The following is a 17,014-nucleotide window of genomic DNA, read 5'->3' as shown; positions in this document are numbered from 1 at the left end:
GGTTTTGGACAGAGATTTCCATTCAACTGTAACAAATGACTTTCTGCTTAATACTTTTATGTGCCTCACTGTAGGGCTAGGAAAATATACAACACAAGAACACAAAGGACAGAATAAAGAAATAGTAATTTAGCCCAAGAAAAAAAATAATAATTAGAGGCCAGGTTTGAGAAATTGATTGAACTAAATAATAAAAATACAAAAGGTAAGTGCAGCCAGCAATCACCACCTTTCTCCTGTTCCAGCACTCCAACAATTATTCACACCAAGTGCAAAGTCCAAAAAAGAACATTTATTTAAAGATTCATAAATAATAAATAACAAAACAACAAACAAAAGATCTAACAGATTACAGAAGCAACTTTTTAATCTCTCAAAAAAAAAAAAAACAGATCATACCTTGCTCCCTCTGTAGCAGGAGAAAAAAATGTTGCAAACAAAAACTGGCTTCCGCCTCCTTATTGCTCTCATAAAGTTAAACCAAAATCAAAAATAGAAATGATAAATGGCACAATAGATTGTCTGGGGCAGGAGAATCAATTGCAAGCAGCCTCAGCCAGGTAGTGTCTGACACAGTCTCTCTTTGTCCTCCACTGCTGCATGCCCCAGCCATGTAATTACCAACATGTGTGTGACCTCATGATTGGGAAAGAGAGAGAAAACAAACCCCCCACAGGATGGCAGCATAACACATTGAGGCCACAAATGCACTGCATGCATTATGATACATTTATTAAAATATATATTTGATTGTTTTGCTTTTCTCAGAATGGCTTAACCTGAAGTGTTGTAAAAAAAAAAAAAAGAATTTTTTTTAAGGTACTTTATGAAATGTTACCATGTGGCAACAATGTCCAATAGTGGATCTACAATAAAAAAAATCTTATTTAGTACTTTCCTTATAATTAATAATTTTGTTGTTTGTTTTGATTGAATTGGTGTTGCAGTATTATGAGCTTAAACACAGAACTTAATAATAAATGACACCTTATACATACTTTCCAACAACTGATATTCCAACAGCTTTCATTTATTCCATTCTTTTTGCTGAATTGAAAACAAACCTAAAATTTTATTATCATGTATGCAACATACAGAAAGTATACATATTTTCTCCAATAAATATTAGAACAAATAAAACAATTCTAATTTATGTAGATGCACCCGAATAATGTAGCTACTAGCTAACAATGTTTTTACAGTATATATTATACTGTATACTATACTAGTTCTGTCTTATCTGCCTCCATCAGTGATGGAGATGGTACATTACTTAAACCATCTCCATCACTGCTTTCATCAAATATCCAATCTGCATCATTCTCATGGTTGCTAAAAGCCATCTTATCCTCACTTTCATCTGCAGGAAAAGCCAGTTCTTTCTTTGTCTTTTTTCACTCGCCATAAAACATGGCTTACCAATACACTGTTATCTGTATTCATATCTAATCAAAAGTAGTATTGCCAAAATGAGATTTTATCCACAATGCAAATTTCATTAACATATGACTAATCAACGGTGCGAAGCAGTGGCGCAGTAGGTAGTGCTGTCGCCTCACAGCAAGAAGGTTGCTGGATCGCTGGTTCGATCCTCGGCTCAATTGGCATTTCTGTGTAGAGTTTGCATGTTCTCCCTGCATTCGCATGGGTTTCCTCCGGTTGCTCTGGTTTCCGCCATAGTCCAAAGACATGCAGCACAGGTGAATTGGGTAGGCTAAATTGTCCGTAGTGTATGAGTGTGTGTGTGAATGAGTGTTTGTGGATGTTTCCTAGAAATGGCTGGAAGGGCATACGCTGCGTAAAAAAACGTGCTGGATAAGTTGGTGGTTCATTCTGCTGTGGCAACCCCAGATAAATAAAGGGACTAAGCTGACAAGAAAATGAATGAATGATGAATGACTAATTAACAATATATTACTAGAATTCATGTTGTTATTGTTACAACAAAAAGATCACAGCTGACCTTACTAGCTAGCTAACCTATTGCAATATTGCACATTCCACCATTGGACAGTGTTGCCATTTCGTCACCTTAGAATTATAAGTTCTATCTGACTTTTTGTCAAAATTGAGTTATTGACATATTCTTATTAAATGACAACTTATTTACATTATGGGAGTTTTTTTTTTTTTTTTTTTTTATAAAGTTGTTTACATTTTAAGACTCTTTATTCAAAAAAACAAATGTTACACACATACTGTTTGCTATATGGATTGCAAAAACTTTAAAGCTCAATATCTCGAAATTATTTAGAACGCAGATAGAACCTTATAATTCCAAGGGGACGATTTGGCAACACATACATTTGATTGATTTACGAAAAACTAATTTGATAAAAACCTTTTTGGAGTTGTAAATATGCCATCATAACTTATTGAAGGTGATGTTTCAGATTTTTTTGTGTTTCTGACATGAGTTGAACCTTTGTTTTTATTGACGTTTTCATTTGCATTCAGCAACTACTCACAATGAACCCGAGTCTGTCAGAAATCGCGCCACAGAGAAACACTGCAGGTCATGTGACTTAACCAAAGCACATCATTGGCTACACTATCTTACACTATTGTCTTCTATTTCTAACAAAAAGAAATTGAACTGTGGTCTTAAAGAAACAGTGGTAGAGAAATTAACATAAATATCATGTTGTCACACGGCACCACTATGCGGTAGAGGGTAACAAGCAGAATAATAGGCTACAACATTGTGATACACATGGTCTAATCATGACATTATGACATTTAGTTATGACATTTAGCTAGTCATGAGAGGACAAAACTTGAACTTTAAAACTATTGGAATCTTTAACCCTCTGGCAACATGCTCTTTATGTTCACTTCTCTGCCGCTGTCTCTTTAAGACAAACAATCTAATTTTTTTTGTTGGAAAGAGAAGACCTTAGTTTAGCCAAGGATGTGCTGTGGTTAGGTCACATGTATTGCAGTTAGCTAATCTAATGTGAGTAGTTGCTGAATGCAAACAAAAGCATCAATAACAGCAAAGGATCAACTCATGTGACATCCACAAAGAAATCGGAGACATCATCTTTGTTATGTCATGATGACATATTTATCACTCAAAAAGGTTTTTATGAAATAAAGTTTTTGTACATTTATTAAATGTATGTGTTGCCATGTGGAATAGGTTAGCGAGCTAGCACGATCAGCTGTAACCTTTTAAGTTGTAACAATAACAACATTGACACTAGTAATATAATGTTAATTAGTCATGTTAATTACATTTGCATTATAGATAAAATCACATTTTAATGGCAATGTTACTTGATTAGATATGAATACATGGAACAGTATATCAGTGAACACCATGTTCCATGGCAAGGGAAAGAAGAAAAGGACAGAACTGGCTCTTCTTGCAGATGAAAGTGAGCATCAGATAGGATTAAGTGACCATGACAATGATGCAGATTGGACATTTGAAAAGAGCAGTTGGGAGACAGTGGAGACAGTTCAGGTATGATAGCTCAGAGGCAAGTGAGACAGGTCTAATATAACAAACAGTGTTACATTATTCTGATGCATCGTGATATGTTAGGTTTGTTAATACATGTTATAATATTTTTTTGGACCTACTGTATGTTGTATACATGATAATACAAAATGGTATTTGTTTTTAATAATATTCAGCTAAATAAGAATGGAAAATTAAAAGCTGTTGGAATAAAAGTTGTTGGAAAGTATGTATAAGGTGTCCTTTATAAGTTCTGTGTTAAAGCTTATAATACTGCAACACCAATGAAATTAACACAAGCAATATTTCAAACAACACAATCATTAATTTTAAGAGAATTAGAAGGAAATTAAAAATGTTAAATTTACATCTACTTTTGGATGTTGTTGCAACAAATAAAGTAGTTTAAAATATTAGATTTTTTCTTGTATTTTTACAGCTTAAGTTAAGCCATTCTAAGAAAAGATTACATTTATATGTTTATCATAGTGCGTGCAGTAGAGGGTGTAAGCAGCTATCAGTTTATTTTGTGTGAGATCCTGTGAGGGCACTTGGCAGAGCCCTTGCGACTGAATGACTGAATGGTTTGTGAATCCATAGGCCAGTTTTCTTTATCTCATATTGTATTTAAAATGACATTCAAAGCATGAGGTGTGTAGCTTCCTTTAATTTCATCGTGCTTCTGGGCTCATGCTCCAGTGAGAGTGTAAAACTGATTGGTTGTTTCTTGTCACATGACTTATAGTGAGTTTGCATAATTCTGAATCATTTAGATGTTTTCTCTAACTGGCTGTACTGTTGACATGCCTAGAAAAAAAGTGTGCATCATTCCATATTTGTGCGATATCTGAATGGCCCCTGGCGAGGCAGTGGCGCAGTAGGTAGTGCTGTCGCCTCACAGCAAGAAGGTCGCTGGTTCGAATCTCGGCTCAGTTGGCGTTTCTGTGTGGAGTTTGCATGTTCTCCCTCCCTTCGCGTGGGTTTCCTCCGGGTGCTCCAGTTTCCCCCACAGTCCAAAGACATGTGGTACAGGTGAATTGGGTAGGCTAAATTGTCCGTAGTGTATGAGTATGTGTGTGGATGTTTCCCAGAGATGGGTTGCGGCTGGAAGGGCATCCACTGCGTAAAAACTTGCTGGATAAGTTGGAGGTTGATTCCGCGTGTGGCGACCCCGGATTGATAAAGGGAGTAAGCCAACAAGAAAATGAATGAATGAATGAATGAATGGCCCTTTATTCCTCTAATCAGGAGTATTTTGGGGTTCATACTTATTGACTCCATTTCATTTTTGAATTGATTTGATTTAAAAATATTGATGCAGTGTTTATACATGAACGATGAATGGAAGAATTGTGGTAATTCATCGTTGCCAATGGATGAAAGCTATGATTATAAAGAATAATAATTTACATGAACACCACCAGTGAAGGCTTTCAAAGATGATCGGCAAATGAGGTAAATTAGTTTTGTTGATAACTATGAAGGAGTTGGAAAACATAGTTTAGACAATATATGACACATTGGCTTGCTAAATGTAACTCTAAAGAACTTTTCTCTTTTTTTGAGTCACTGAGTTCATCCTAAATGCTGGATTAGATGCCATTGCATGCTGCATGTGTGACTTGGTGATCATTAAAGCCATAATACAGTACTTCAAAAAAATCAAGGGGCAATGAGAGGGGCAGCACACTCTCTGCCTATGTCTAGAAACATGGATCAGTCATTAAAGTGTCTTGATTCTTTCCTTGTGCAGGTTCCACCAGCTCCTCGATGTCAGATCACTGGCTCATCCGTTTGAATGGTGACAGTAAAAGAGGAAGTATGGTTTCACGGTCTTCTACAACATGCCCTTCTTCCATCGCTGACTCCCCAGAGTCACCAGTTTTTAAAAATGAACCCTCAATTGAGGAAAGAGGTCAGTTTAACCACAAAGTTTTTTTTTCTTGTGATTGTAACCAGAATTCAACGACCTTTTAAATAGATTTCATAATAATTATTTCTTCATTTGTTGTTGTGGACAAGTGTCTTCCACCATGTTCTGAATATTTGCGTTTATGCCAGTGTCTTTAGGTGGGTTTGAAAGCAGACCTTTTGTGCGAGGAATCCAAGGTCGTAGTGTAAGCATGAGAAGTCCCACCAAGAGTAAAGTGCTCCCACTGCGATGGTCTTTTGGAAATAAAGACCGCCACAAACCTGTGCCGGCTTCTGAGCAGTCTCCTGCAGAACTGGTGGAGTATTTAGAGTCTGGGAGGAGACCAAGATGTACCAAAGACCCTATTGTTTCCCTAATGACTCGACCTTCAGACAAAGACAACGATGCAAAAAAAACAGCCAAATCTTCCAGCCACAGTGGCCTCAGACCTCCAGAATATCTGAAAATACCACAGGGTCAAGAAAGAAGTAGCTCAGAGAAAGCAATGGGCCAACAACCTGCCAGCAGCAGTAGATCAAGAGAAGAAGGGACCTTGACCAGACGGAGCAGCAGAAAATCTAAACCGGACCAATCACACTCCAGGAAGAGCTCTGGAGCAGGGATCCAGTCCAGTTGTAGTACTCCAAGTGGCTGGGAAACAGCACAGAAGCATGAGTCGAGTGACAAGCGTGACCAATCAGAGGATAAACATAAAAAAGGGCAGGAGACTAAACGTCATGATGTCTTCGCTTTTCTCAAAGGTGGCTTTATCAAGAAGGATTCCCTTCGGAAGTCTCGGGATAATGATTCTGTCAAAAAGGCTGATTCAGGGGTGAAGAGCCCATCTGGAGTTTCCCTCTCCAACGGGACACATAATAAAAATCCAGAAGGTAAAGTCAGTACTATGAACCATGGTAGCAGGCACGGAAGTGAACTGGCAAATGGCAAGGTGAGTCGTGGTTCCTCAGACATCAAACGCTCACAAAGCTCATCCAATATTCAAAGCAAAACTGATCTAGGCTTAAGAAGAACAGCATCTTTACACAGAAACGGCACATCGGTGGCCCAACCACAGAGCGTGACAGGGGACAGGGGCTCTCAGAGCACTTTACAACGCACACGCTACAGCACAAACTCACTGGGCAGAAAGAAGGCAGTGCCTGAATCAAGTTTCTAAGACTTGCGCTGTGTTCACACCAGACGCGGTACAAGTGCATAAATCGCGATATTCATGTGTGAATAGATGTGTGAACATCTTGAGTTTACTCGCTTCATTCGTGCATCAAATTAGCTTCATTCACGTGTGAAATTTACTGAGCAATAGACGCAGATTAGCATCATGGGTGAGGCTTCTGTCTGCATGGACTTTATTGAGAGAATAGCTGTGTTTATTTGCTTTAGAAGGACTAAAAAGAAGCGTCAGTTCGTTTGGAGCCCTGTCTAAGTCCACTAAATCCATTCAGAGGTGCACCCAGGTCTGTGAGTTCATCAACTCCTTCAGAAACTATACCTGGATGATGGAAGCATTCAGCGGTGCTTCTGACTGAGCCGAGCCCAGTTTGATGAACTGTTGTCTGTGTCAGCAGTAGGATTTTACTCCTGGACACCTAACAACAAGCACTACATCATAATCACTCCAATCAATCAAAGAGCAAGTTCCTGATTGGTTAACGCGGCATTTTGTTATGCGCAGAAGTACAAATTTTCGAGCTTGAGTTCTACTCGCACCACTTCATTTGCATGAATCGCATCATTCGCGCCTCCTCATTCGTGGATATAGCGCCACAGGATGTTTATTTACGCCTTTGCATTGAATGAACATGTAAATCACTCGCGCTTGATGCTTCTTCTGCGTCTGGTGTGAATGCAGCATTACTTCACTACACCCAAATATCACAACAGGACATCTAAAAGAACTGTTGTATGAAAGGTAGGCTTGAAATGATTACTGAAAGCAGGCAGCACACGGACTATGAAGTTGCACTTATATTTGAAATTAGTAGATGATATATATTTTTTGTTGTTCACTTGTTTCTGCTTCTGCTAAAGTGCCTCTTAGAATTGTTTTTTTTTTTTTTCAGATTGTGTTTTGGCACTGGAAGTACATTACACGCTAGCCTTTACACTATGCTTTTTAATTGGGAAAAAAGCCCCAGATTTTTTTTTTTTTTTTTGTGCCAGTACATAGATTTATTATATATAATACATGAAGGGAATTGCTAAATATAACTTTTTCAGTTTATCTTTTATGATTCTTCAGATTGTACTGATTGGCTGCTAACCTCTCATGGGTTTTTTATGACATTTAACAAAGATGTCAGTTCTTGCACTTTCAGTGATTTTATTGCACCACTATGTTCTGCTTTTAGACCAAAAAAAAACTTGATTTTTTTTTTTGTTTACTCACTGCAAAATATGTACATGATGAATATTTTTGTCTTGTTTTCCAGAAACTGTTATATGACATTAGAAAACAATCACTATCACTAAAACAAGGAAACCTTACTATGATACATTTACAAAATATTATATTACACCATACACCTCTGAAAAGCAAATCAACCTCACTTTTTTTACCAAGTTTTTCCAAATATTTTTTTTTCTGTTAAAAGATGTTAAACAGGAATGCTGTCTTTTTTCATTTAAATATATATTATAATAATACAGAAATGAAATAATGTGAAGATAATGCGTTGAGATCAAATAAAAATGAAACATAAAAGTGACCTTAGAAAATAGACACCCATGACGCAGATTGTGTTTGGCTCTAATTGCTCAGAGCTTCAGTAAGAATGTCAAATTGTCTCCTTCCTATTTGAGCTAATTGGGTCTGAATGTCCATTAATCTGATGAGCATAGCAAAACTAATAGTCTTTTTTATGTTCTGCTATCCAAAAACATTTAAATAGCCTGAATGCATCTTATGAAGTGTACATCACTCATTATCAAAGCAATGAATTAAAACTGAAACATTATTTTGTGAGGCAATTTCACACATATGCGTTTTAAAGTAATCTAATAACTCATGCACCACACTAGAAGTGTCTTATTAAATGTTGCATGGTATTTATACACATTAAATGACATGGTATTTATACACTAGCTCTTCAATTAAATACTGCTACGTTTATCTATTTGGATTCCTTCCAATATAGTTATTTGGAAAAACACACTTCTACAATAGTTTTGTGCTAAACTTCTTTAAAATACCTACTACATGCACTGAACAAAAAAAATAATTCAAAGATGATTCATTGTATTTTATTACATTTTTTAAGGTAAGTGGTTTTAAACAATTTATTTGGGCTGAAATTAAACAAATTAAGTTGAACATTACTAAATTTAATATGTTTGTTAAAATTTAGCCCATATAAATTGTTTTTAGTGTAATGCATAGTGCAGAATATCATAAGCGAGATTTTTTTACACTGTTCATTGCAAAATATGGCCACAAAATATGCTGCCCATTTAAAAAATAAAAATAAATAAATTTAATGTTACACACTCTAATATTCAATTGGACTGCCTTTGATTATGGCTCACATTTGCTATGTTATCGTTTCAATATGTTTCCGCTGTCACAGCATTTATTCCTGTCCATAGTTGCATTAATTTCTCACAGAGATCTTGTATTGATGATGGGAGAGTTAGACTGCTGTTCAAAGTCGTTTCCAGAATGTCCCACAGATTCCCTATAGGGTTATGTACTGAACCCTGTGAAGTCCAGTCTGTGTATAAATGATGTCTCATGCTCCCTGAACCACTCTTTCACAGTTTGAGCCTGATGAGTCCTGTCATTGTAATCCTGAAATATGCCCGTTCCATCAGAGGAAAAAAATGGAATCAACTGGTCATTCAGGTAGTCAGCTGACCTAATTCTTTGGGCACCCAACATTGCTGCAGCATTTCAACATCATTGCACTGCCCTCACAGGCTTATGTGTCTAGACACTAGGCATGATGGATGCTTCACTTTATCTGCCTCTCTTTTTACCTTGATGCACCCATCACTCTAACAGGATAAATCTGGACTCATCAGAACACATGACCTCCAATTTTTATGCTCCCTGGGATATTGAAGATTTTTCCCCAATTAGCCTCGACGAGAAGTAGTTTTCTGAAGGCTACACAGCTGATTCATTCAAATCATTTAGTTCCCTTTGCATTGTGAGTGGAAATGCTTTTACTCACTATTAAGCATAGTCGTGACTTCTACACTTGTTTTTTACGATTTTATTTCAACAGACGTTTTTTTTTTTTTTTTTGTCAACCAGGGGTGCGTTTCCCAGACAATGATGCAACTCGTGGCTGAACTATCATAGTACGATGCATTGTTTGGGAAAAGAACAATGTAGTGACAAGTGTTTCTTAAAACCCGTAGTTTCACTGTCGCAGATCCATCGTTTGAACCATGTCAGTTATAATGCAAAACATCCATAATGACACTCTATATGGGGCGGAGTAACAACTTCTTTAGAGAAGAACCCCATAATTTCTTTGTACAAATTATATTGTTTTACACGCACACGCATTAAAAAAAACTAAAAAATCCAATATAAGTTTTGGTATAAATATGCACTTGTTTTCCATATTAATTGAAATATATGTAAATGGCTCATATAGTGCCTGTGTTTCCTTATATATAGTAATTATATATAGTAATATTATTGAGAATATTCCATAGTCTATTCTAAATTCACATAAAATCAATGGAAATGAAAAAAAATCTACTTTAATAATAATATTAATGGGTATTAACATTATTATTATTAATATTATTATTATTATTGTTGTTGTTGTTTTTAAGTAGGATATTGTTTATTTATTTTTATTATTTTTTTAAATGTGTACTTTTAAAATTTGACACATGCAAACCACTACAGAAATGTACTAACCAACAGGCCCATGTCATATACAGTACAGATACTTAATAAATAAATACTATAAAGTAAAAGCATTAACGTATGCTGTTTTTCACAAGCTTTGGAGACATAACATAAATTCTAAAATTATAATTAAAAATGATAAATTCTAATAATTCTAATTAGAAATATGATAAATTCTAATATAATTAAATAATAGGTCACCTATAGCTTTCGTCATGAGGAAGAAATTCTTCTCTTTTCAAAATGACATGAATGTTTTTAAAGTGCACTACCTAATACTTCCAGTTTTAAATAATGTGTTGTACAGTTTTTAACCTAATTGGGCCAATAATTCAACCCTTCGGAAACAGATTAACATCTTTTCCATAACTACAGGGTGTGTCTTCTTAGGAATAAAAGCTACTCTCTACTCTCTCATTTATTCATTTTTCTTTATTAATCTGGGGTCGCCACAGCGGAAAAAACCACCAACTAATTTAGCACGTTTTTGCGCAGGGGATGCCCTTCTAGCCGCAACCCATCTCTGGGAAACATCCACACACACACACACACACACACACACACACACACACACACACAAACAAACACACACTCATACACTATGGACAATTTAGCCTATCCAATTCACCTGTACCACATGTCTTTGAAATGTGGGGGAAACCGGAGCACCCGGAGGAAACCCACGCGAACGCAGAGAGAACATGCAAATTCCACACAAAAACGCCAACTGAGCCGCGGTTTGAACCGGCGACCCAGCGACCTTCTCGCCTACTCTCTGCTTCAGTTTACATTGAATAACTTATTCACTGAAACATTCATTCATTCTTTCATTTTTTCTTCGGCTTAATCTCTTTATCAGAGAAATGCCAACTGGCTCCACTGGGACTCGAACCAGCAGCCTTCTTGCTGTGAGATGACAGTGCTAACCACTGAGTTTTGCGTAGTTAGTTAATTCTATTTTTATTATTATTATTTTTTGGATGGGCAGTTCATATTTAGCATGATTTGTAGACTAACAAATTTTTATGCTTGCATCACATAACTCGCACATTGCACATGGGTTGCTGAGTATTTTGGACAGCATTGACATGAAACAAACGTCACTGCATTCAATAAGCAATCAAAAGAGCTGTAGATACAAAATAAAATGTCATGGCAGATGCGTCATGATCTCATTTTTGGTTTTGACACTATTGGTTGGGTTTGATGTAGGTAGTGTGTTATTTTCAGATATGATTGAGAATTAACCTTTAAGTAAAATGCTTACTGCACAGTTTTTCCATACTTTTGCAAAACATCCAACAGCCAACATCGATTAAAGCTTGCCAGATTCATCTAAGGATCAATCCTGATTTAGTCGATGAACATCACACTTTGAAAGTGCAGTGGCTACTAAAAGTGGCGTAACATATTTCTGCTGAAATGTCACTGGCTTGTTTTTCCAATGTACATGGGTAATGAATGCAATAGCCGGAGTTTGAAATGCACTGTTAAATAAGGTTTAATAATTGTGGTGAATTGATGTAAATGTATCTCTGTCACACTGTTTACATTGATTTCTTTTTGTTGATCTGAATTGTCAAAGATATGAAGAACTGGTTTGTTTATGTCTTCTACTTTCTGCATTAATGTTCTAAATGGAGGATTTCGATGTCTAAAGAAATGAGCATAGGCTACTTTTACAGTATATTGAATTTTTGTTATTGTTGTTGTTCATTGAAGTCCTTAAAATGTATTAGATAGCATTGATCAATCATTTTTGAGTTTGAAGCATAATTGAAAAGAAATCAAGGAACAACATTTTTGCTCTTTCAAGCTTTGTTGAAATCTGTTTACAAAACCCGCTAAAGGGATTTCTGTCTTTGTGAACATGTAATCATCCTTGTTTTTTTTTTCTGTTGAGTATGTCAAAGGGTTGTGCGAAAAGCAGCAATTATACAGCATATAACGGACACAAAGGTCTGTTCCCCAAGGACATTTCTTTCTTCCAATTTTATGCTTTCAGAATAATCATACTTTCACTATGTTTGAAATAATGATCACTTGTACTGAAAAGACAACGAATGAAGGAATCCTACCCTTAAATCTTTTAAAAATGTTTGATATGCAATTTTATACACATTTTGTAATGTCTTTGTATGGTTCTGTTTAGAAAATATTGTTAATCTGTTTGGGAACTACATATGTACAGGCATAGATTATATGTACAATTCTAATTCTATTTGAATTATTGCACAAGAGTACGTGTTCTGCTTATTAAATGACTAGATACCGGTTCATGTGGACCTGTGTCTTCAGTAGCTGATATATATTTTTGATAATAGCTGAAATTAAAAAGACATTGCTACTCATCATGTCTCCAGACTGTTTTAAAATGACAGTGTCATTTGGGTTTAAAGTGCATTGGTCCTCTAGCAATTATCGGACTGTTTGGAATATATATAGTCTGGTGCCATTTTATTAAATATTTATGAAGTGTACGAGCTTAGCATTTATCACTCTTGTCACCTAAAAGTTTATTTATTAACATTCTGAATGACTGTCACTGCTCTCTGCAACATTTCGACTCTGAACCCTTTTTTGCATTGGATACAGTAGCTTTAATTCCTGTGGGAGTCTCACAGAGCATTTCTCATTAGCATGCGCTACATACAGTCTCCATCCTCAGTTATAGGCTTTGTCTTTGCTTCAGTATCTCAACTCAAATAGTGTCAAATAGTCATTTGAATTCTGGAACTGATTTAGTGTGTATTATTCACAAAGACTTGTTTTATAAAATTGTAAATGCTAATTGCTTCTAAGAACTCATTATGCACTTCAGAATCCAATAATTCTGTCAACATCGCTTTAATATTTTAAGAAGCAGAATGACATATTCCTAATCTTCTGAAAACCATAAGCTTCTGAAAACTTCCTGAAAACACACACTATAATGCAAACTAAGGCATACATTTTTGTTCCATGTGCTGTAAACATACTGTGGTTGTTTTAAACAGACAACAGAAGTAAACTATAGTTATTTTACAAGTTTTGTCATCAAGTGCAAAAGGTCATGTTAGACAGAATGTTTAGAAATTAGAACTTCAGTCCCCAACTACAGTACAGCAATTTTACACAAGGTAAGTGAATAGTGAAAAGTGAAAAGTGCAGTCATGAGGAACATTTTACATGGAAACAATCTGTCTCTTTTAATATATAAAAATGCTAATGTTGTTAACGTCACTGAGATTGAGATTTTTTTTCAACAAATTTCTAAACATAATAGTTTTAATAACTAATTTCCAGTAACTGATTTATTTGATTTCTTTCATGATGACAGCACATAATATTTGACTAGATATGAAGAGTTCGGATGCAAAAGCCGCTAAACGCTACTTCCGCCAAAAATGAGATAATGGCATTGAGTACATGCTTTAGGCATGATGTAGTACACCATCAACAAATAGATTTGCTTCTAATTATCTAAATCCCAGCATCAGTGCATTCAGAAATAACAGTTTGTTGGCAAAAGGCACTGAACAGCACTTCCTATTGACAACAAAAGCTGTCAGAATGTGTGAATCAAATCATGTTTTCAATGTAGCAGTGCGGCGATACGTCGGCTTTTGTAAGGAGACTGATTTTGATTTTAAAAGATGGAGTTTGATGAACTGGATGAGCCTGTCCAACTATCAGTAAATAGCAAATGAAATCGACCTTAACATCAAAACTCTGTGCATTATAAGAAAAAGAAAACACAAAGTACAGTCGGAAGTGTAACAAGAGAAGCAAGAGAAGGCCTTAAGTATGGTGAGAATGAATGAATGACAGCTTCTAAAATTGTCTGATCAAGAGGCATCTCCTTTTTGCCCAATAGGCCGACCTTGTGTTTTATTTGCTAATGTAAGTTTTCAAAGATAAATTTAATGTATAAAACTATACATTTTTAATATTACAGATAAACTTTTTTATATTAATGGACAATGCACAGACATTGATGTTTCATAATGTTTACACTACATTCTTTGAATCTACCAAGCTTAGTTTAAAATGTTTACATTGTTCTACTTACATTAAATCTCAATCCCAAACATCAGAAATGACAACAGATTGTTAAGATTTTATTAATGTTAGTTTTAATGTTATTGATTAATGCACTTAGCTGACAGATTTCATTAATTCATTTTCTTTCTGCTTAGTCCCTTATTTATCAGGGGTTACCACGGCGGAATGAACCACCACTTACTTGACAGATTTATATATTTTTAATTTTAGGTGTTTTATGTTTCGTAAAGTAATTTATAATTGCATCTTTAGTGATTTCCAACTAATTACACTGTTTTGTCTCCATAGCTGGATTTAGAGGTTTTTGCAAAAAAAAAACACCGGTGTATTTAGCTGGTTTTGACGCAAAAGAAAATCCACCTTGTTAATCACTAAAGAATTGTCTAAAGTTACATTTTTGAAAAAAAAGAAAAGAAAAAGGGTATTTTATTTCCTAGCTAATAACCCTATCATTACCTTTAAAATGAAACCTAATCAGAGGAGCCTCATAGAAAATGCTACATTTACAAAAAATAGAGGTCTGATAGATTTAGAGGGTTTTTGCATATGATCTCTTCATATTTTTCAAGACACTATATTCAGCTGTGACATTTAAAGGCTTAACTAAGTTAATTAGGTAAATTGGGCAGGTTAGGGTAATTAGGCAAGTTATTGTATAAAGATGGCTTGTTCTGTAGGCTATTGAAAAAATATAACTTAAGGGGGCTAATAATTTTGACCTTAGAATGGCTTTTAAAAAATTCAAAACTGCTTTAATTCCAGCCGAAATAAATCAAATAAGACTTTCTCCAGAAGAAAAAATATTGTCAGACATACTGTGAAAATGTCCTTGCTCTGTGTGTGTGTGTGTGTGTGTGTGTGTGTGTGTGTGTGTGTGTGTGTGTGTGTGTGTGTGTGTGTGTGTGTGTGTGTGTGTGTGTGTGTGTGTGTGTGTGTGTGTGTGTGTCCCAGCCAAACTAAAATAAATAATTCCTTTTAAGAAAGTAGGAACGTTGTAAGAAAGTTTTTTTTTTCTCTCTACAAAGTAAGATTAACTATAGTGATGCCTTCAACACCTCTAGGCATCAGTTTGTGTGCACTAATAAAAGTCTGTTTTTTTTTTATTTAGCAACCATAAAAGTGTATTTAGCAAGACATTTACCTTTGATACTTTTGTCTTAATGGTATTTTCATGTCATACCTCTGACCTCAATGTTTGTGTAAAATCACATGTAATAAACACCAAAGGCCTCTGAATGAAAAAAAAACAACAACATTTACAGGAGAGATATATTTAACAGTGGGCGAGGCAGTGGCGCAGTAGGTAGTGCTGTCGCCTCACAGCAAGAAAGTCGCTGGGTTGCTGGTTTGAACCTCGGCTCAGTTGGCGTTTCTGTGTGGAGTTTGCATGTTCTCCCTGCCTTCGCGTGGGTTTCCTCTGGGTGCTCCGGTTTCCCCCACAGTCCAAAGACATGTGGTACAGGTTGATTGGGTTGGCTAAATTGTCCGTAGTGTATGAGCGTGTGTGTGAATGTTTACCAGAGATGGGTTGTGGCTGGAAGCTGCGTAAAAACTTGCTGGATAAGTTGGCGGTTCATTCCGCTGTGGCGACCCCGGATTAATAAAGGGACTAAGCCAACAAGAAAATGAATTAATGAATATATTTACAACTTATATAATGGATCAAAGTCTTCTTTGAAATTCTCTGGGATCTGCATTCATCAAAACAATTCTTTCTAATAACCCTCTTCTAAAAAATGTGCAAAGTTTCGTACATAACACCAGTAGTAGATCAAAACAACCTGTGGGTAAGTTAAAACTTATGATGCACTTTTGAAATTAAATAAAATAAAACAAAAATCTAATAAAAATCTAATTAAAAATCAAATCAGATAGGGACAGAGAACATAACTAAAGGAGAATGACACTTAAAACAATGTGGGAAAATATCCTTAAAAATTCCAATGTAGCTTTATTTTACGTTTTGTCAGAAGTTTTGCTAATTCATTGAAATTCATATGATTTAATATGTATGGAATTGCTTGATTTGTTTAAAAAAAAAGAAGCATGCCCCCAAACCCCACCCCTAATCCCAGGCATATACAAATTATTAAGAAAAAATTATTTGACCAATTCAATTTCTTTTTTTTATTATTATTATTATTAAATCGTAGTTATAGTTGTAGCTCACAAAAATATAATAACTTGGAATAAAACAAATAGTTGGTCTACATTCACAGTTTCTTCTTAAGGTCATAAATATTGACAGTTTTAACTTTCATTTTGAGATTTTTGCTAAATAGATTGCATATTATTTATAGCAGTGATCCTTCCTGTGTGAACCCACTGCTCTGCACATGTTGTTTGTCTCAGTTCAGTTCATGGAGTTCTCTGCTGATGAGCTGATCATCTAAAACTGTTGTGTGGAATAAAGAAGACACACAAAATATGCACAGCGTTGCATCCTCAAGACTGGGTTAGAGAAACACTGAATTACAACAACCTAAACATCTATAATCAGTCGATTAATATGGTCATAGGGCTGGGCCATTAATCGAAAAGTAATCAGAATTGATGTTTAGAACCTATAATCGATTTAAATTTTCTAGGTCAATATTTTTCAATAACTTTTTCCTACCATGCGTGAAGTCATGTGACCCAACTTTGTTAAGGCTGATATAAACTTCGGCATCGAATGCACAGGTATGGTCTGGCGCAGCTTTTGTGC

The 17,014-nt window shown here is 35.5% G+C and overlaps 1 protein-coding gene across 4 annotated transcripts in view; it reads left to right on the top strand.

Annotated features, from left to right (window-relative positions):
- usp43a (ubiquitin specific peptidase 43a) overlaps positions 1-10,083 on the top strand; it is a 238,101-nt gene extending 228,018 nt beyond the window's left edge. For 2 of the 4 annotated variants that reach the window (XM_073953089.1, XM_073953088.1), the window contains exons 15-16: positions 5,220-5,381; positions 5,528-10,083. In XM_073953089.1, coding sequence (XP_073809190.1) covers positions 5,220-5,381; positions 5,528-6,555 — 1,190 coding nt within the window. In that variant the 3' untranslated portion in view covers positions 6,556-10,083. 4 annotated transcript variants of the gene reach the window in all.
- Positions 10,084-17,014: the final 6,931 nt, after the last annotated feature.

Source organism: Danio rerio, chromosome 6, assembly GCF_049306965.1.
Source record: "Danio rerio strain Tuebingen ecotype United States chromosome 6, GRCz12tu, whole genome shotgun sequence".
NCBI lineage: Eukaryota > Metazoa > Chordata > Actinopteri > Cypriniformes > Danionidae > Danio > Danio rerio.
This window is presented reverse-complemented; position numbering and strand designations above follow the sequence as displayed.